General features: G+C 40.8%; 1 protein-coding gene across 1 annotated transcript in view; it reads left to right on the top strand.

Moving 5' to 3' along the window:
• The window catches only part of LOC120030476 (asialoglycoprotein receptor 1-like), a 36,188-nt gene extending 13,533 nt beyond the window's left edge, over positions 1-22,655 (top strand). The window contains exons 3-9 of the mRNA XM_038975889.1: positions 1,937-2,083; positions 2,646-2,714; positions 2,994-3,056; positions 16,703-16,786; positions 20,933-21,102; positions 21,397-21,524; positions 21,717-22,655. Of these exons, the coding sequence (XP_038831817.1) occupies positions 1,937-2,083; positions 2,646-2,714; positions 2,994-3,056; positions 16,703-16,786; positions 20,933-21,102; positions 21,397-21,524; positions 21,717-21,909 (854 nt within the window). The 3' untranslated portion in view covers positions 21,910-22,655. The remainder of the gene's footprint in view (positions 1-1,936; positions 2,084-2,645; positions 2,715-2,993; positions 3,057-16,702; positions 16,787-20,932; positions 21,103-21,396; positions 21,525-21,716) is intronic.
• Positions 22,656-22,659: the final 4 nt, after the last annotated feature.

The following is a 22,659-nucleotide window of genomic DNA, read 5'->3' on the forward strand; positions in this document are numbered from 1 at the left end:
ATAGGACTGGTGGAGTTACGTCACACATGCAGCTAACACAGACATATGGAAATGTCTACTCTACCCAAAATTACAACCAACTATTTGCAGCATTACCACAAAAATGGAAGAGGCAAGTAGAAGGGGAAAAAAGTAAGGAACTTATATTAAAGAACATAAATGATTAAAGAAAAGTGTGATAAATAAAAACATATACCAATTTGATTTAAGAACCAAAAAACTGACAGCTGTGCCATATAAATTGCAAAATAGTTGGGAAGAGATTTTCGATGTACCCATTCCATGGCACATGATTTATGAATTGATACGCAAAACAACGCCGGATTCAAAACTTCACATTTTTCAATTTAAATTACTATACAAAATTCTTGCAACCAATAGAATGTGATATATATGGGGGATACAATATTCCCAGCTCTGCAGATTCTGCTGTGAGGAGGCAGAGTCATTAGATCATTTATTTTGGTATTGTCCATATGTAGCTCGTTTTTGGTCACAGGTCCAGGAATGGCTGAAGAATTGCAACATTTGCCTAGAACTAATGCTGCAGATAGCAATACTGGCGTGATTTGAAAAGCTATAGTCAATCAATCAATAATATAATGATTATTTTAGCAAAAATGTTTATTTTTAATTTACAATCTGTAGAAGCTATGAGAATAGAAAGGTTCAGTACTTTTGTCAAGCATCACAGCACAGTTGAAAAATATATGGCAAATAGAAATCCAAAATGGATGATGTTGAGAGATAGATGGGAGGGGTTGAATGGAGCTGAAGGGTGGGACTAATAACAAGATAACCAATGTAAAACATACAGGGTCTGTAAAATGTATATAGGTTCAGAAATTTTGTGAAATAGCACAGTTACAAATAGAAATCCAACTGGATGGACATCAGAAATAGAGGAAGGACTAAAAACAAACCAAATGTACCTATTGTAAAATAGATTGTGTCTGTAAAATGTGTATAAGATGTAAAAACTGAAGGTAGAAGCCTAAGTGTTATTATTTAGTTTACTCCAATTGGGGGAAGGGTGGTAGGGTTTGCGGGGAATAATAAAGGTATTTAAAAAAAAAAAGTAGGTATGTTTATACTGTATAGGTATGTGTATGTATATACAGTGGGGAGAACAAGTATTTGATACACTGCTGATTTTTCAGGTTTTCCTTCTTACAAAGCATGTAGAGGTCTGTCATTTTTATCATAGGTACACTTCAACTGTGAGAGGCGGAATCTAAAACAAAAATCCAGAAAATCACATTGTATGATTTTTAAGTAATTAATTTGCATTTTATTGAATTTTTGTTTTAGATTCCGTCTCTCACAGTTGAAGTGTACCTCTGATAAAAATTACAGACCTCTACATGCTTTGTAAGTAGGAAAACCTTCAAAATCGGCAGTGTATCAAATACTTGTTCTCCCCACTGTATGTGTATATTTATGCATATGTGTATGTATATGGGTATATTTACTAAAAAATATATATTTGGGATTGGAAATGATGCAGACAATTACATTGATGGAAGCAACAATCTTTCCACAATATTAAGCTGATCCACCCCTTGGAAAATAAAGAAAAAAAATACTTACATCTTATGATTCCACAGGAAGAGGGTACTAGGATAATAAACCCTTATTTCTCACTTCAGGGGATCTGACCTGACCTGACCTCAACCCCTACTTTGCCTAATCCACAGATGTCCATCTGCTTCCCCTATAGCAATCCTGTGATCTCCTCCCGTCCACCCAACACATTCCAAAGCCATCTGTCTTTCTACGGAGACCCACTACCTCCTGACATTAAACCCATTCTCTTCGATTTCGTATTCACTATGCGTCTGATCTATCACGTCTTTAATATCTCAATGTTCAAAGTTTACCCCGAATATAACAAACCTTATGACTTTTTAACCTCTGACACCAACTCCATTTACAGGAAGGGACCCTTGCAATAGTGACCCCACTCCCCCAGTGGGGTCAAAGGCTACAATCCCTGAGGGAGGGTCTGGGAGAGTTCCCGTGGTGATCCTGGTGTGTCTCTGTGTTCTACTGCTGGGCTTGGCTATCACTCTGGGAGTCCTCTGTGAGTATAGAAACATTTTACTGAACCCTGACCCTTTTACACTACTGAACCCTTTTACACTACTGAACCCTTTTACACTACTGAACCCTTTTACACTACTGAACCCTTTTACACTACTGAACCCTTTTACACTACTGAACCATTTTACACTACTGAACCCTTTTACACTACTGAACCCTTATACACTACTGAACCCTTTTACACTACTGAACCCTTTTACACTACTGAACCCTTTTACATTACTGAACCCTTTTACACTACTGAACCATTTTATACTACTGAACCCTTTTACACTACTGAACCCTTTTACACTACTGAACCCTTTTACACTACTGAACCCTTTTACACTACTGAACCCTTTTACACTACTGAACCCTTTTACATTACTGAACCCTTTTACATTATTGAACCCTTTTACATTACTGAACCCTTTTACACTACTGAACCCTTTTACACTACTGAACTGAGCTGGACTGGTTATGCATCCACCATAGTTGCTGGCCTGGAACTCTGCTGAAAATGAAAAACAACCCTCCATCTTGTCTCCCTGTCTCTGTTCCAGATGCTTCCAACATGACTAGTCTTCAAGCTGAAGGGGCTTGCTTTGCCCAGATGAAAGGGAATCTAACAGGTGAGAATATCAATGATCCAGACGTCTTTACCATGATCAACCCATTATAAAAAATATTGCAGAGAATCCTTCATATAAATCATTAAGATGCAGTTTGCCTATGGGGGACTGGCTCAGATTAAAATACTGCAGTTTCACTGTAATAGATAAATAAAATATTGTTTCATTTTAATAGGACTATGGTTAGATAATAGGTCATTCTAGCTTGGACAAGGTTTACTTTCTTACTTTATGGTTATATATGTAAATAAATTCATGTTATTTGCTCTTTCATAACAGGGAAACTGCATGACCTGCAAGACAGCTATAAGAGACTACAGAATGAGACCCTCATCATAACAGGTAGGTAGTCTAGAACAGGACTCAACTGAACTACAAGACAGCTATAAGAGACTACAGAATGAGACCCACATCATAACAGGTAGGTATAGAACAGGACTCAACTGAACTACAAGACAGCTATAAGAGACTACAGAATGAGACCCTCATCATAACAGGTAGGTAGTCTAGAACAGGACTCAACTGAACTACAAGACAGCTATAAGAGACTACAGAATTAGACCCTCATCATAACAGGTAGGTATAGAACAGGACTCAACTGAACTACAAGACAGCTATAAGAGACTACAGAATAAGACCCTCATCATAACAGGTAGGTAGTCTAGAACAGGACTCAACTGAACTACAAGACAGCTATAAGAGACTACAGAATGAGACCCTCATCATAACAGGTAGGTAGTCTAGAACAGGACTCAACTGAACTACAAGACAGCTATAAGAGACTACAGAATGAGACCCTCATCATAACAGGTAGGTAGTCTAGAACAGGACTCAACTGAACTACAAGACAGCTATAAGAGACTACAGAATGAGACCCTCATCATAACAGGTAGGTAGTCTAGAACAGGACTCAATTGAACTGCAAGACAGCTATAAGAGACTACAGAATGAGACCCTCATCATAACAGGTAGGTAGTCTAGAACAGGACTCAACTGAACTGCAAGACAGCTATAAGAGACTACAGAATGAGACCCACATCATAACAGGTAGGTAGTATAGAACAGGACTCAACTGAACTACAAGACAGCTATAAGAGACTACAGAATGAGACCCTCATCATAACAGGTAGGTAGTCTATAACAGGACTCAACTGAACTACAAGACAGCTATAAGAGACTACAGAATGAGACCCTCATCATAACAGGTAGGTAGTCTAGAACAGGACTCAACTGAACTACAAGACAGCTATAAGAGACTACAGAATGAGACCCACATCATAACAGGTAGGTAGTCTAGAACAGGACTCAACTGAACTACAAGACAGCTATAAGAGACTACAGAATGAGACCCACATCATAACAGGTAGGTAGTCTAGAACAGGACTCAACTGAACTACAAGACAGCTATAAGAGACTACAGAATGAGACCCTCATCATAACAGGTAGGTAGTCTAGAACAGGACTCAACTGAACTACAAGACAGCTATAAGAGACTACAGAATGAGACCCTCATCATAACAGGTAGGTAGTCTAGAACAGGACTCAATTGAACTGCAAGACAGCTATAAGAGACTACAGAATGAGACCCTCATCATAACAGGTAGGTAGTCTAGAACAGGACTCAACTGAACTGCAAGACAGCTATAAGAGACTACAGAATGAGACCCACATCATAACAGGTAGGTAGTATAGAACAGGACTCAACTGAACTACAAGACAGCTATAAGAGACTACAGAATGAGACCCTCATCATAACAGGTAGGTAGTCTAGAACAGGACTCAACTGAACTACAAGACAGCTATAAGAGACTACAGAATGAGACCCACATCATAACAGGTAGGTATAGAACAGGACTCAACTGAACTACAAGACAGCTATAAGAGACTACAGAATGAGACCCTCATCATAACAGGTAGGTAGTCTAGAACAGGACTCAACTGAACTACAAGACAGCTATAAGAGACTACAGAATGAGACCCACATCATAACAGGTAGGTAGTCTAGAACAGGACTCAACTGAACTACAAGACAGCTATAAGAGACTACAGAATGAGACCCACATCATAACAGGTAGGTATAGAACAGGACTCAACTGAACTACAAGACAGCTATAAGAGACTACAGAATGAGACCCTCATCATAACAGGTAGGTATAGAACAGGACTCAACTGAACTACAAGACAGCTATAAGAGACTACAGAATGAGACCCTCATCATAACAGGTAGGTAGTCTAGAGCAGGACTCAACTGAACTACAAGACAGCTATAAGAGACTACAGAATGAGACCCTCATCATAACAGGTAGGTATAGAACAGGACTCAACTGAACTACAAGACAGCTATAAGAGACTACAGAATGAGACCCTCATCATAACAGGTAGGTAGTATAGAACAGGACTCAACTGAACTACAAGACAGCTATAAGAGACTACAGAATGAGACCCTCATCATAACAGGTAGGTAGTCTAGAACAGAACTCAACTGAACTACAAGACAGCTATAAGAGACTACAGAATGAGACCCTCATCATAACAGGTAGGTAGTCTAGAACAGAACTCAACTGAACTACAAGACAGCTATAAGAGACTACAGAATGAGACCCTCATCATAACAGGTAGGTAGTCTAGAACAGGACTCAACTGAACTACAGGACAGCTATAAGAGACTACAGAATGAGACCCTCATCATAACAGGTAGGTAGTCTAGAACAGGACTCAACTGAACTGCAAGACAGCTATAAGAGACTACAGAATGAGACCCTCATCATAACAGGTAGGTAGTCTAGAACAGAACTCAACTGAACTACAAGACAGCTATAAGAGACTACAGAATGAGACCCACATCATAACAGGTAGGTAGTCTAGAACAGGACTCAACTGAACTGCAAGACAGCTATAAGAGACTACAGAATGAGACCCACATCATAACAGGTAGGTAGTATAGAACAGGACTCAACTGAACTACAAGACAGCTATAAGAGACTACAGAATGAGACCCTCATCATAACAGGTAGGTAGTCTAGAACAGGACTCAATTGAACTGCAAGACAGCTATAAGAGACTACAGAATGAGACCCTCATCATAACAGGTAGGTAGTCTAGAACAGGACTCAACTGAACTGCAAGACAGCTATAAGAGACTACAGAATGAGACCCACATCATAACAGGTAGGTAGTATAGAACAGGACTCAACTGAACTACAAGACAGCTATAAGAGACTACAGAATGAGACCCTCATCATAACAGGTAGGTAGTCTAGAACAGGACTCAACTGAACTACAAGACAGCTATAAGAGACTACAGAATGAGACCCACATCATAACAGGTAGGTATAGAACAGGACTCAACTGAACTACAAGACAGCTATAAGAGACTACAGAATGAGACCCTCATCATAACAGGTAGGTAGTCTAGAACAGGACTCAACTGAACTACAAGACAGCTATAAGAGACTACAGAAAGAGACCCACATCATAACAGCTAGGTAGTCTAGAACAGGACTCAACTGAACTACAAGACAGCTATAAGAGACTACAGAATGAGACCCACATCATAACAGGTAGGTAGTCTAGAACAGGACTCAACTGAACTACAAGACAGCTATAAGAGACTACAGAATGAGACCCTCATCATAACAGGTAGGTAGTCTAGAACAGGACTCAACTGAACTACAAGACAGCTATAAGAGACTACAGAATGAGACCCACATTATAACAGGTAGGTAGTATAGATCAGGACTCAACTGAACTACAAGACAGCTATAAGAGACTACAGAATGAGACCCTCATCATAACAGGTAGGTAGTCTAGAACAGGACTCAACTGAACTACAAGACAGCTATAAGAGACTACAGAATGAGACCCTCATCATAACAGGTAGGTAGTCTAGAACAGGACTCAACTGAACTACAAGACAGCTATAAGAGACTACAGAATGAGACCCACATCATAACAGGTAGGTAGTCTAGAACAGGACTCAACTGAACTACAAGACAGCTATAAGAGACTACAGAATGAGACCCTCATCATAACAGGTAGGTAGTCTAGAACAGGACTCAACTGAACTACAAGACAGCTATAAGAGACTACAGAATGAGACCCTCATCATAACAGGTAGGTAGTCTAGAACAGGACTCAACTGAACTACAAGACAGCTATAAGAGACTACAGAATGAGACCCTCATCATAACAGGTAGGTAGTATAGAACAGGACTCAACTGAACTACAAGACAGCTATAAGAGACTACAGAATGAGACCCTCATCATAACAGGTAGGTAGTCTAGAACAGGACTCAACTGAACTACAAGACAGCTATAAGAGACTACAGAATGAGACCCTCATCATAACAGGTAGGTAGTCTAGAACAGGACTCAACTGAACTACAAGACAGCTATAAGAGACTACAGAATGAGACCCTCATCATAACAGGTAGGTCGTATAGAACAGGACTCAACTGAACTACAAGACAGCTATAAGAGACTACAGAATGAGACCCTCATCATAACAGGTAGGTAGTCTAGAACAGGACTCAACTGAACTACAAGACAGCTATAAGAGACTACAGAATGAGACCCTCATCATAACAGGTAGGTAGTCTAGAACAGGACTCAACTGAACTACAAGACAGCTATAAGAGACTACAGAATGAGACCCTCATCATAACAGGTAGGTAGTCTAGAACAGGACTCAACTGAACTACAAGACAGCTATAAGAGACTACAGAATGAGACCCTCATCATAACAGGTAGGTAGTCTAGAACAGGACTCAACTGAACTACAAGACAGCTATAAGAGACTACAGAATGAGACCCACATCATAACAGGTAGGTAGTCTAGAACAGGACTCAACTGAACTACAAGACAGCTATAAGAGACTACAGAATGAGACCCTCATCATAACAGGTAGGTAGTCTAGAACAGGACTCAACTGAACTACAAGACAGCTATAAGAGACTACAGAATGAGACCCTCATCATAACAGGTAGGTAGTCTAGAACAGGACTCAACTGAACTACAAGACAGCTATAAGAGACTACAGAATGAGACCCTCATCATAACAGGTAGGTAGTCTAGAACAGGACTCAACTGAACTACAAGACAGCTATAAGAGACTACAGAATGAGACCCACATCATAACAGGTAGGTAGTCTAGAACAGGACTCAACTGAACTACAAGACAGCTATAAGAGACTACAGAATGAGACCCTCATCATATCAGGTAGGTAGTCTAGAACAGGACTCAACTGAACTACAAGACAGCTATAAGAGACTACAGAATGAGACCCTCATCATAACAGGTAGGTAGTCTAGAACAGGACTCAACTGAACTACAAGACAGCTATAAGAGACTACAGAATGAGACCCACATTATAACAGGTAGGTAGTATAGATCAGGACTCAACTGAACTACAAGACAGCTATAAGAGACTACAGAATGAGACCCACATCATAACAGGTAGGTAGTCTAGAACAGGACTCAACTGAACTACAAGACAGCTATAAGAGACTACAGAATGAGACCCACATCATAACAGGTAGGTAGTCTAGAACAGGACTCAACTGAACTACAAGACAGCTATAGGAGACTACAGAATGAGACCCTCATCATAACATGTAGGTAGTCTAGAACAGGACTCAACTGAACTACAAGACAGCTATAAGAGACTACAGAATGAGACCCACATCATAACAGGTAGGTAGTCTAGAACAGGACTCAACTGAACTACAAGACAGCTATATGAGACTACAGAATGAGACCCACATCATAACAGGTAGGTAGTCTAGAACAGGACTCAACTGAACTACAAGACAGCTATAAGAGACTACAGAATGAGACCCTCATCATAACAGGTAGGTAGTCTAGAACAGGACTCAACTGAACTACAAGACAGCTATAAGAGACTACAGAATGAGACCCTCATCATAACAGGTAGGTAGTCTAGAACAGGACTCAACTGAACTACAAGACAGCTATAAGAGACTACAGAATAAGACCCTCATCATAACAGGTAGGTAGTCTAGAACAGGACTCAACTGAACTACAAGACAGCTATAAGAGACTACAGAATGAGACCCTCATCATAACAGGTAGGTAGTATAGAACAGGACTCAACTGAACTACAAGACAACTATAAGAGACTACAGAATGAGACCCTCATCATAACAGGTAGGTAGTCTAGAACAGGACTCAACTGAACTACAAGACAGCTATAAGAGACTACAGAATGAGACCCTCATCATAACAGGTAGGTAGTCTAGAACAGGACTCAACTGAACTACAAGACAGCTATAAGAGACTACAGAATGAGACCTTCATCATAACAGGTAGGTATAGAACAGGACTCAACTGAACTACAAGACAGCTATAAGAGACTACAGAATGAGACCCTCATCATAACAGGTAGGTAGTCTAGAACAGGACTCAACTGAACTACAAGACAGCTATAAGAGACTACAGAATGAGACCCTCATCATAACAGGTAGGTAGTCTAGAACAGGACTCAACTGAACTACAAGACAGCTATAAGAGACTACAGAATGAGACCCTCATCATAACAGGTAGGTAGTCTAGAACAGGACTCAACTGAACTACAAGACAGCTATAAGAGACTACAGAATGAGACCCTCATCATAACAGGTAGGTAGTCTAGAACAGGACTCAACTGAACTACAAGACAGCTATAAGAGACTACAGAATGAGACCCACATCATAACAGGTAGGTAGTCTAGAACAGGACTCAACTGAACTACAAGACAGCTATAAGAGACTACAGAATGAGACCCTCATCATAACAGGTAGGTAGTCTAGAACAGGACTCAACTGAACTACAAGACAGCTATAAGAGACTACAGAATGAGACCCTCATCATAACAGGTAGGTAGTCTAGAACAGGACTCAACTGAACTACAAGACAGCTATAAGAGACTACAGAATGAGACCCTCATCATAACAGGTAGGTAGTCTAGAACAGGACTCAACTGAACTACAAGACAGCTATAAGAGACTACAGAATGAGACCCACATCATAACAGGTAGGTAGTCTAGAACAGGACTCAACTGAACTACAAGACAGCTATAAGAGACTACAGAATGAGACCCTCATCATAACAGGTAGGTAGTCTAGAACAGGACTCAACTGAACTACAAGACAGCTATAAGAGACTACAGAATGAGACCCTCATCATAACAGGTAGGTAGTCTAGAACAGGACTCAACTGAACTACAAGACAGCTATAAGAGACTACAGAATGAGACCCACATTATAACAGGTAGGTAGTATAGATCAGGACTCAACTGAACTACAAGACAGCTATAAGAGACTACAGAATGAGACCCTCATCATAACAGGTAGGTAGTCTAGAACAGGACTCAACTGAACTACAAGACAGCTATAAGAGACTACAGAATGAGACCCACATTATAACAGGTAGGTAGTCTAGAACAGGACTCAACTGAACTACAAGACAGCTATAAGAGACTACAGAATGAGACCCTCATCATAACAGGTAGGTAGTCTAGAACAGGACTCAACTGAACTACAAGACAGCTATAAGAGACTACAGAATGAGACCCTCATCATAACAGGTAGGTAGTCTAGAACAGGACTCAACTGAACTACAAGACAGCTATAAGAGACTACAGAATGAGACCCACATTATAACAGGTAGGTAGTCTAGAACAGGACTCAACTGAACTACAAGACAGCTATAAGAGACTACAGAATGAGACCCACATTATAACAGGTAGGTAGTCTAGAACAGGACTCAACTGAACTACAAGACAGCTATAAGAGACTACAGAATAAGACCCTCATCATAACAGGTAGGTAGTCTAGAACAGGACTCAACTGAACTACAAGACAGCTATAAGAGACTACAGAATGAGACCCTCATCATAACAGGTAGGTAGTCTAGAACAGGACTCAACTGAACTACAAGACAGCTATAAGAGACTACAGAATGAGACCCTCATCATAACAGGTAGGTAGTCTAGAACAGGACTCAACTGAACTACAAGACAGCTATAAGAGACTACAGAATGAGACCCTCATCATAACAGGTAGGTAGTCTAGAACAGGACTCAACTGAACTACAAGACAGCTATAAGAGACTACAGAATGAGACCCACATCATAACAGGTAGGTAGTCTAGAACAGGACTCAACTGAACTACAAGACAGCTATAAGAGACTACAGAATGAGACCCACATCATAACAGGTAGGTAGTCTAGAACAGGACTCAACTGAACTACAAGACAGCTATAGGAGACTACAGAATGAGACCCTCATCATAACAGGTAGGTAGTCTAGAACAGGACTCAACTGAACTACAAGACAGCTATAAGAGACTACAGAATGAGACCCACATCATAACAGGTAGGTAGTCTAGAACAGGACTCAACTGAACTACAAGACAGCTATAAGAGACTACAGAATGAGACCCACATCATAACAGGTAGGTAGTCTAGAACAGGACTCAACTGAACTACAAGACAGCTATAAGAGACTACAGAATGAGACCCTCATCATAACAGGTAGGTAGTCTAGAACAGGACTCAACTGAACTACAAGACAGCTATAAGAGACTACAGAATGAGACCCTCATCATAACAGGTAGGTAGTCTAGAACAGGACTCAACTGAACTACAAGACAGCTATAAGAGACTACAGAATGAGACCCACATCATAACAGGTAGGTAGTCTAGAACAGGACTCAACTGAACTACAAGACAGCTATAAGAGACTACAGAATGAGACCCTCATCATAACAGGTAGGTAGTCTAGAACAGGACTCAACTGAACTACAAGACAGCTATAAGAGACTACAGAATGAGACCCTCATCATAACAGGTAGGTAGTCTAGAACAGGACTCAACTGAACTACAAGACAGCTATAAGAGACTACAGAATGAGACCCTCATCATAACAGGTAGGTAGTCTAGAACAGGACTCAACTGAACTACAAGACAGCTATAAGAGACTACAGAATGAGACCCACATCATAACAGGTAGGTAGTCTAGAACAGGACTCAACTGAACTACAAGACAGCTATAAGAGACTACAGAATGAGACCCTCATCATAACAGGTAGGTAGTCTAGAACAGGACTCAACTGAACTACAAGACAGCTATAAGAGACTACAGAATGAGACCCTCATCATAACAGGTAGGTAGTCTAGAACAGGACTCAACTGAACTACAAGACAGCTATAAGAGACTACAGAATGAGACCCACATTATAACAGGTAGGTAGTATAGATCAGGACTCAACTGAACTACAAGACAGCTATAAGAGACTACAGAATGAGACCCTCATCATAACAGGTAGGTAGTCTAGAACAGGACTCAACTGAACTACAAGACAGCTATAAGAGACTACAGAATGAGACCCTCATCATAACAGGTAGGTAGTCTAGAACAGGACTCAACTGAACTACAAGACAGCTATAAGAGACTACAGAATGAGACCCACATCATAACAGGTAGGTAGTCTAGAACAGGACTCAACTGAACTACAAGACAGCTATAAGAGACTACAGAATGAGACCCTCATCATAACAGGTAGGTAGTCTAGAACAGGACTCAACTGAACTACAAGACAGCTATAAGAGACTACAGAATGAGACCCTCATCATAACAGGTAGGTAGTCTAGAACAGGACTCAACTGAACTACAAGACAGCTATAAGAGACTACAGAATGAGACCCACATTATAACAGGTAGGTAGTATAGATCAGGACTCAACTGAACTACAAGACAGCTATAAGAGACTACAGAATGAGACCCTCATCATAACAGGTAGGTAGTCTAGAACAGGACTCAACTGAACTACAAGACAGCTATAAGAGACTACAGAATGAGACCCTCATCATAACAGGTAGGTAGTCTAGAACAGGACTCAACTGAACTACAAGACAGCTATAAGAGACTACAGAATGAGACCCTCATCATAACAGGTAGGTAGTCTAGAACAGGACTCAACTGAACTACAAGACAGCTATAAGAGACTACAGAATGAGACCCACATTATAACAGGTAGGTAGTATAGATCAGGACTCAACTGAACTACAAGACAGCTATAAGAGACTACAGAATGAGACCCTCATCATAACAGGTAGGTAGTCTAGAACAGGACTCAACTGAACTACAAGACAGCTATAAGAGACTACAGAATGAGACCCTCATCATAACAGGTAGGTAGTCTAGAACAGGACTCAACTGAACTACAAGACAGCTATAAGAGACTACAGAATGAGACCCTCATCATAACAGGTAGGTAGTCTAGAACAGGACTCAACTGAACTACAAGACAGCTATAAGAGACTACAGAATGAGACCCACATTATAACAGGTAGGTAGTCTAGAACAGGACTCAACTGAACTACAAGACAGCTATAAGAGACTACAGAATAAGACCCTCATCATAACAGGTAGGTAGTCTAGAACAGGACTCAACTGAACTACAAGACAGCTATAAGAGACTACAGAATGAGACCCTCATCATAACAGGTAGGTAGTCTAGAACAGGACTCAACTGAACTACAAGACAGCTATAAGAGACTACAGAATGAGACCCTCATCATAACAGGTAGGTAGTCTAGAACAGGACTCAACTGAACTACAAGACAGCTATAAGAGACTACAGAATGAGACCCTCATCATAACAGGTAGGTAGTCTAGAACAGGACTCAACTGAACTACAAGACAGCTATAAGAGACTACAGAATGAGACCCACATCATAACAGGTAGGTAGTCTAGAACAGGACTCAACTGAACTACAAGACAGCTATAAGAGACTACAGAATGAGACCCACATCATAACAGGTAGGTAGTCTAGAACAGGACTCAACTGAACTACAAGACAGCTATAGGAGACTACAGAATGAGACCCTCATCATAACAGGTAGGTAGTCTAGAACAGGACTCAACTGAACTACAAGACAGCTATAAGAGACTACAGAATGAGACCCACATCATAACAGGTAGGTAGTCTAGAACAGGACTCAACTGAACTACAAGACAGCTATAAGAGACTACAGAATGAGACCCACATCATAACAGGTAGGTAGTCTAGAACAGGACTCAACTGAACTACAAGACAGCTATAAGAGACTACAGAATGAGACCCTCATCATAACAGGTAGGTAGTCTAGAACAGGACTCAACTGAACTACAAGACAGCTATAAGAGACTACAGAATGAGACCCTCATCATAACAGGTAGGTAGTCTAGAACAGGACTCAACTGAACTACAAGACAGCTATAAGAGACTACAGAATAAGACCCTCATCATAACAGGTAGGTAGTCTAGAACAGGACTCAACTGAACTACAAGACAGCTATAAGAGACTACAGAATGAGACCCTCATCATAACAGGTAGGTAGTCTAGAACAGGACTCAACTGAACTACAAGACAGCTATAAGAGACTACAGAATGAGACCCTCATCATAACAGGTAGGTAGTCTAGAACAGGACTCAACTGAACTACAAGACAGCTATAAGAGACTACAGAATGAGACCCTCATCATAACAGGTAGGTAGTCTAGAACAGGACTCAACTGAACTACAAGACAGCTATAAGAGACTACAGAATGAGACCCTCATCATAACAGGTAGGTAGTCTAGAACAGGACTCAACTGAACTGGGACTGACTGGCTGCTGTACTCCTATTCATATCAGAATAAGGTCATAACATGTCTGTAATTATTGAAGTGTTTTGAAAGGCTGGTCATGACACACATCAACACCATCATCCCAGACAGCCTAGACCCTCTCCTATTCACATAAACTGTAGATCCACAGATGACACAATCTCAAATGCATTTCATACTGCCCTCTCCCACTTTGACAAGAGGTGAAATAACTAGGTGAAATTGCTATACATAGACTACAGCTCAGCGTTCAACACCATAGTCCCCTCCAAGATCATCACCAAGCTAAGGACCCTGGGTCTGAACACCTCTCTCTGCAACTGGATCCTTTACAGGCCGGCCCCAGGTTGTGAGGGTAGGCAACAGCACATTCACAGCGCTGACATTCAACACGTAGGCCCCTGAGGGGTGTGTGCTTAGTCCCCTCATGTACTCCCTGTTCATCCACGACTGCGTGGCCATGCACGACTCCAACACCATCATCAAGTTTGCTGATGAAACGATGGTGCTAGGCCTCAGGGAGGGAGGAAGTCAGCAGGGAGGAAGTCAGAGACATAGCCGTGTGGTGCCAGGACAACAACCTCTCCCTTAACATCCGTAAGACCAGTGAGCTGATCGTGGGCTATAGGAGAGAGAGGGGAGAGCACGCCCCCATCAACATCGACAGGGCTGTTGTGGAGTTGGTTGAGAGCTCCAAGTTCCTTGGCGTCCACATCACTAAGGATTTAACATGGTCCACACACCTCAGTACAGTTGTGAGGATGGCAAGGCAGCGCCTCTTCCCCCTCGTGAGCTTGAAAAGATTTTTCATGGTTCCTCGGATCCTCGAAAAGTTCTACAGCTGCACCAGAGAGCATCTTGACTTACTGGATCACCACTTGGCATGGCAAATGCACCACCCTTGACCGCAAAGCGCTACAGAGGGTGTTGCGGACAGCCCAGTACATCATTGGGGCAGAGCTCCCTGCCATCCAGGACCTTTATATCAGGCGGTCAGAGAATGGCCCCGAAAAATGCCAAAGACTCCAGCCACCCAAGCCATGTTCTCTCCTCTACAATCTGGCAAACGGTACCGGAGCATCGGCCATAAGACTGCTAAATAGTCACTTAATGGTACCCAAAGCTATCTGCACTGACTATATCTTGCACTGACCCTACGCACACTCACCAGACTATATATACAAATCATATACACACACTCACTCACACATACTACATTGACACTCCTACACAAAACCCACACACATTCACATACGCTACATACACACACACACACACACACACACACACACACACACACACACACACACACACACACACACACACACACACACACACACACACACACACACACACACACACACACACACACACACTTTTATTCTCATAATTTGCTACTGTTACTCTGTCCTTTATTTAAATCTTATTATGATCTATCCCGATGCCTAGTCACTTTACCCTGCCTTCCTATCTACCTAAAATACCTCTGCACATTGATCTGGTACTGGTACTCCCTGTATATAGCTCCACAGTGATCTGGTACTGGTACTCCCTGTATACAGCCTCACATTGATCTGGTACTGGTAGTCCCTGTATATAGCCTCACATTGATCTGGTACTGGTACTCCCTGTATATAGCCTCACATTGATCTGGAACTGGTACTCCTTGTATATAGCCTCACATTGATCTGGTACTGTTACTCCTTGTATATAGCCTCACATTGATCTGGTACTGGTACTCCTTGTATATAGCCTCACATTGATCTGGTACTGGCACTCCTTGTATATAGCCTCACATTGATCTGGTACTGGTACTCCTTGTATATAGCTCCATTCTTGTGTATTTTATTTTATTCCTCTTGTGCTACTATTTAAACTCTGCATTTCAGGGAAGGGCTCCTAAGCAAGCATTTCATGGTAAAGTCTTCACCAGTTGTATTCGGCACATGTGACACATAACATTTGATTTCATTTGACAAACTAATGTGAAGTGTTAAATGGGAAGTTTTAACTCAAACTTCTCATTTCAATATAAACTTCCATGTTATCAAGATTAGGATTCACACTGCAGTAGTATTGTTCCCCAAAACATGTTGTTTGAATATTGTATATGCTATCATTGTACTGTATATGAGGAAGGACAGGGCCTTTTCTTGACCAGGAAAAAGTCCTGGCCCTAATGGAAAATTTGTCATATGAGTTTGGTGAAGTGCCTTGGAAAGTAATTTTGTACTTCAAATGTTTTGTTTGCCATTTCATTCCTTTGTAATATGGCCTTAATTCAACAGTAATACACTGTCTTCTAATTTGATGTAAATCTCTTCTGTTCTTAGTCCAGGAAGAGCTGTTCTCCTCAGGTCTTCGAGACTGTGAGGCCAACCTGACTAGGGTCAAAGATCTCCTGGCAACCATCCAAGGTCAGTTCAATCATTCCCATGTACTGTGGTTGTGACTAGATGGATTACAGCTACCAATGAGATTTACCCATAAAAAATAAGAATGTAATTGTAGAATAGAATGAATCATGGATTCATGGAATACCATTGAACTACTGCAAGAGTTTCGACTTAGGTTTTGAAGCCAGATGTGACTCAGATTCAGACCTAACTTTTTGTTGCTATGTGATGGCTAGCTAGAGGCTAGCTAGCGGTAGGAAAGCAATGTGCCGATAGCGGGTGGTCAATAGGTACAGAGTTTTAATTGGAAAAGACCACATTTTGGATGCATTGGCATTTAGCGTGACAAATTGGCTTGGTTTTGTTGTATCTGTGCTCTGGCAATTAATTTTATACATTTAAGTGCTAATGTCCGGGAAGCCGGTGTTTGGAGGATATCCTCTAACGCCTCACAAACCCGGATCCGGGATCCCCCCCATCAAAAAAGCTGACTAGCATAGCCTAGCCTAAAGCCACAGGGATATCATATGATAAAATGTTCATGAAATCACAAGTCCAAGACACCAAATGAAAGATACACATCTTGTGAATCCAGCCATCATTTCTGATTTTTAAAATGTTTTACAGGGAAGATACAATATGTAAATCTATTAGCTAACCACGTTAGCAAAAGACACCACTTTTTTACTCCACCATTTTTTTACTCCATCAGTAGCTATCACAAATTTGACCAAATAAAGATATAAATAGCCACTAACCAAGAAACAACTTCATCAGATGACAGTCTGATAACATATTTATTGTATAGCATATGTTTTGTTAGAAAAATGTGCATATTTCAGGTATAAATCATAGTTTACCATTGCAGCCACCATCACAACTCTCACCAAAGCAACTAGAATAACTACAGAGACCATCGTGTATTACCTAATTACTCATCATAAAACATTTCTTAAAAATACACAGCGTACAGCAAATGAAAGACACAGATCTTGTGAATCCAGCCAATATTTCAGATTTTCTAAGTGTTTTACAGCGAAAACACAATATAGCGTTATATTAGCTTACCACAATAGCAAACATCACAACAGCATTGATTCAAGCCAAATATAGCGATAACGTATAAACCACCAAAATATATAAATTTTTTCACTAACCTTCTCAGAATTCTTCAGATGACAGTGCTATAACATCATATTACACAATGCATATAGAGTTTGTTCGAAAATGTGCATATTTAGCGGCACAAATCGTGGTTATACAATGTGATTAGTGGCCAAAACTTCAAGCAATCTGTCCGGCGCCATCTTGGAGAGGCACCTATTCTAATCGAAAACTATTCATAAACTTGACTAAAAAATACAAGTTGGACAGCAAATGAAAGACAAATTAGTTCTTAATGCAATCGCTGTGTTACATTTTTAAAATTAACGTTACTTCAGCATACAGTGTGCGCTAAAGCGAGACCGCACCGAAATTCATGGCGGAATTATTATTTGACATTTGTCAACATAAATACGAATTAACAACATAAAGATTGCTTACTATTTGCCGAGCTTCCATCAGAATCTTGGGCAAGGTGTCCTTTCTCCAGAACAATCGTCTTTTGGTTGAAAGATGTCCTCTTCTCATGTGGAAAAAGCAGCTAACGATAGCCACCCACTGGAGAGGTGTCCAACTCGTGAAAGCGCATCACAAAGAAATCCAGGAAAATCGCAATAAACTGATATAAACTGCTATAAGTCGGTTTAAATTAACTACCTTATGATGTCTTTAACAACTATAACGAATAAAAACATGACCGGAGATACAGAACTGCTAAAACGAAAGCTTTGCCGGAGGCCATTGTGATGTCCCTGATGCGCCAGGCGCCCCGTTGAAAAGAACGGTACTTCCGTTCCACGGTCTTATATAGGGCCCCAGATTGCGCAATCCACTCCATTCAAATTCTCCCCGCTTACTGACATCTAGAGGAAGGCGTATGCAGTGCATGTAGTCCGATGGCTTACAGGGGACTTATAAACTGACCTCAGAACAGGGACCTCGATTTCTGAAATCTCACTCCCTGACAGGAAATGTGCTGCAGAATGAGTTTCACTCAGAGAAATAATTCAAACGGTTTTAGAAACTAGAGAGTGTTATCTATCCAATAGTAATAATAATATGCATATTGTACGAGCAAGAATTGAGTACGAGGCAGTTTAATTTGGGAACGAATTTTTACAAAGTCGAAATGGCGCCCCCCTAGTGTCAAGAAGATATATTGGCACTGGTGTTGTGAGGCCTGAGACGAATTCGAGGGCTAGCAAACTTTGCCAATATATCCTCCAATCATTGACTTTGAGGGCATTATCACTTTTATACAACGGGTTACCAACATATTCAAATAATGATTGACAGATTTTCATAAAAAACATTATTTTAACTATTATTCATACCATTTCATCCTTCCACAAGATATAGTCTCGACACAAACCTAGGGTTGCTACCCAAGTCGGCTGGCTGTTCGTTATATTGGTTCAGTTGCTAGAGACACTACCCAGTCATTTGGTCGTTCAGTCTTTTGTTTCTGTATCTATGGAAACACTACCCAGTGTTTCCATAGATACTACCCAGCCAGTCAGTCGTTCGTTCTAAATGTTCCATTGCCACACTGGCTGGCAACGTTCTTATCCCTTGCTTGCTAGCAACCAATTATGGCTAACGTACAGTCACGTCAAAAAGTGCTGCCAGAATAACAGCAAAGTAGATGCATTTGTATATGTTTAAGATGTTTTCTAGAGACATGCATTTGGATACATCCATAACAATTAAATAATGAGGCGTGATTTCACGTGGCATAGAAAATGTGCTCACTAGTGTGTTGTTCAGAGGAGCTAGCCAACAACACAGCTAACACAATCACAGCTAACACAATTTCCAACTGAAGCTGGATAGACTGCACTTTGTTTTGTTTTACCTTTTTTCAATTGACATTTCTTTGTATATATCCATAAAAATTATGCCAGCGGATTCATGATTTCGACAGGCTGAGAAACGTTGCCTGCCTGCCTGTCTGTCTTGTCCCTACTTCTGACACTTTCATTACTATGGGACAGCTGGAGATACATTTTTTTTTATTGAAACAATGTTGCAAATGTTGGAGAGACAGACAGCAAGGTTTATACAAATCTCAGCTGTTGAAAACAACATTTCATTCTAAAGGAAATGTGAGACAATGTCTAGATGATTTAGATAGTGGAGATCAAGTTTATCAATTGGTTGGCTGGGCTGATGAGACAGTGGATTGCGCAGTCAGATGGAACAGAGTAAATAACCATTTTAACGTCATGGATTTAGCCAGTTTTAACTTGTTGAAAAGACACCGGCTGGAATGTGGTTTTAACCAATCAGCATTCAGGATTAGACCCACCCGTTGTATAATGTAGTTTATTTCCTACAGTATCTCTACCAGAATGTGGGAAGCACGATTACATGATAGGATAGGATGTATATTATTACATACATTATACACTACTGTTTGTGTACCTAGATATTGATTTAGCTAGCATTGTGAAGCAGTGTCTATGCATACCAGCAACAGTATACTGATATTTCATCAGAAAGAGAAAGAATGAATGGAATGGAATGGAATGGCATCAAACACATGGACCACGTGTTTGATGCCATTCTATTTACTCCTTGCAAGCCATTATTATGAGCCATCCTCCCCTCAACAGCTACCACTGCTTTTGACCAACCAGATCAGCTCTTTTGCTGATAATTGGGCAGAAGATCAGAAATGTGATGCCTGTGTAAATACAGCCTGGGTGAATGAGGGGATCCATTGGAATATGTGAACTCTGGGTTCAGTTATTCACATTCTGTCTCTAAGGCCATGTTTATACAGGCAGCCCAATTCTGATATTTAGCTAAATTACTGTCAAAAGATCTGATTGCTCAAAATACCAATAATTGGGCAAAAGATAAGAATTGGGCTGACGGTGTAAACGCAGTATGTCATTGATTCTCATTCCAGTTATCTCCTTTCTCTTTTGGTTAACTCCCCCTTTAGCTCACAACTCTTGTGCTCTCTTAAAGGGGCACACACACATTTAATAAGAACATCACAGGAAGTAGAACTGAAAGTTATCACATTTCAATTATGTTATCTCTTTTCTCTTCTAGGGAATCCGAAGGAATGTAATGCTGATACAAAACCATGTTCTCCTGGCTGGGAGTTTTACAATGGATCATGCTACTACTTCTTTCAAGGCAAACGGACCTGGGAACAGAGTCAGTATGCCTGCATCCACGATGGAGGACACCTGGTCATTATAGAGAGTCAGCAGGAGCAGGTAAGATTGGAGGTGCAGTAATGAATTGCTACATGACTCTCAAATAAAGTGCAGACTTCAGGTTAGGACATAGTTTTGTGTGATAAATAAGCCTACAGATTAAGCAGACTTGCAAATATGGAGATTTACACTTAGCTGGTGTTCTAAAGTGTTTCCATTCCCCTTTAAGTTTTGAGTTAAAGATCCAGCTGTAGTTTTAGTTATCCTGATCTAATACTACTGGTGACACTAGTGTGTCTCTCTCTGCATCATCTCAGTGTATTGTTTGACTAACATAAATTGTCTCCTTCATAGGAGTTTATAATAGATACATTTGTGAGAAGCACTGATTTTGATAACAGCCCCTGGATTGGACTGACAGACAAGAAGCAAGAGGGAGTGTGGGTCTGGATGGACAATGCAACTCTTGATGACAGGATCAAGTAAGGACATACAACATGTACAACACACGCACGCACACACACATCTACACACACAGTTGTATACTCAAGAACACTATAACAAAAACATTTTCGGAACCATAGAATAATAGTCTATATGGTTTTGCAAGCCATGTGTTTCCTTCTTTGGGGACATAAAGTATGGAGTAATGGTTTCCCTCCTCCCTGTTCTAGGTTCTGGGACCAGAACACTGGATCATTGAATCCTCCAGAACCAAATGACTGGACCCCAGGTGAAGACTGTGCCCGAATGGGTCAAAGCTGTTCCACTCAGGTCAAATGTTGGTTTGACTTTGCATGTGACAAACCATGTAAGAGAATCTGTGAGAGTCGTGCAGTCTGTGAGAGTCGTGCAGCCACTCGATAGTACTGCCACATGGATTGTATTGAATGAGAACTAGCACAAAGTACTGCATTGTTGGACAGTATAAAGGGCCAGTTTCCCAGACACAGATTAAACCTAGTCCTGGACTAAGAAGCATATTCAATAGAGATTCTCCATTCAAAGTGTTTCTTAGTCCAGGACTAGCGATTAATATGTGTCCAGGAAACCGACCCATAATGTCTAATTTGCATTAATAGAGAGTACTACCTATACAATGAGTACACCAAACATTAGAGTTGCACCCTCTCCAAACCCCTCTTTTGCCCTCAGAACAGCCTCAAATGTGTCATGGCAAGCGTTCCACAGGGATGCTGGCCAATGTTGACTACAATGCTTCCCAAAGTTGTGTCAAGTTGGCTGGATGTCCTTAGGGTGGTGCACCACTGTTAATACACACAAGAAAAAAAAGAAAAAAAACAGCAGGTCCTGGCAGAGTTGTGCAGACTCAGGACAACTGAACTTAATTTTAAATTTAAACAGAAGTCTGTAATTTGCTTTCTACTGATCATGATCTTTTCCTCAAAGAAGTACATGCATTTATTATTGCTGAATTGAAAGCCATCCTCTCTTGGGGAATGCTGCTTTTTAGTTAGCTTTGCGACAGTATCCATTTTGTTTTCCGGATTGTTCTTATTTGCCTCAATTAAGTTAGAAAAATTGGATGATCGAGCAGCAGTGAGGGCTCTTCGATACTGCACGGTACTGTCTTTCCAAGCTAGTCGGAAGACTTAC

This window comes from Salvelinus namaycush, chromosome 36, assembly GCF_016432855.1.
Source record: "Salvelinus namaycush isolate Seneca chromosome 36, SaNama_1.0, whole genome shotgun sequence".
In the NCBI taxonomy this organism is placed as follows: Eukaryota; Metazoa; Chordata; class Actinopteri; order Salmoniformes; family Salmonidae; genus Salvelinus; species Salvelinus namaycush.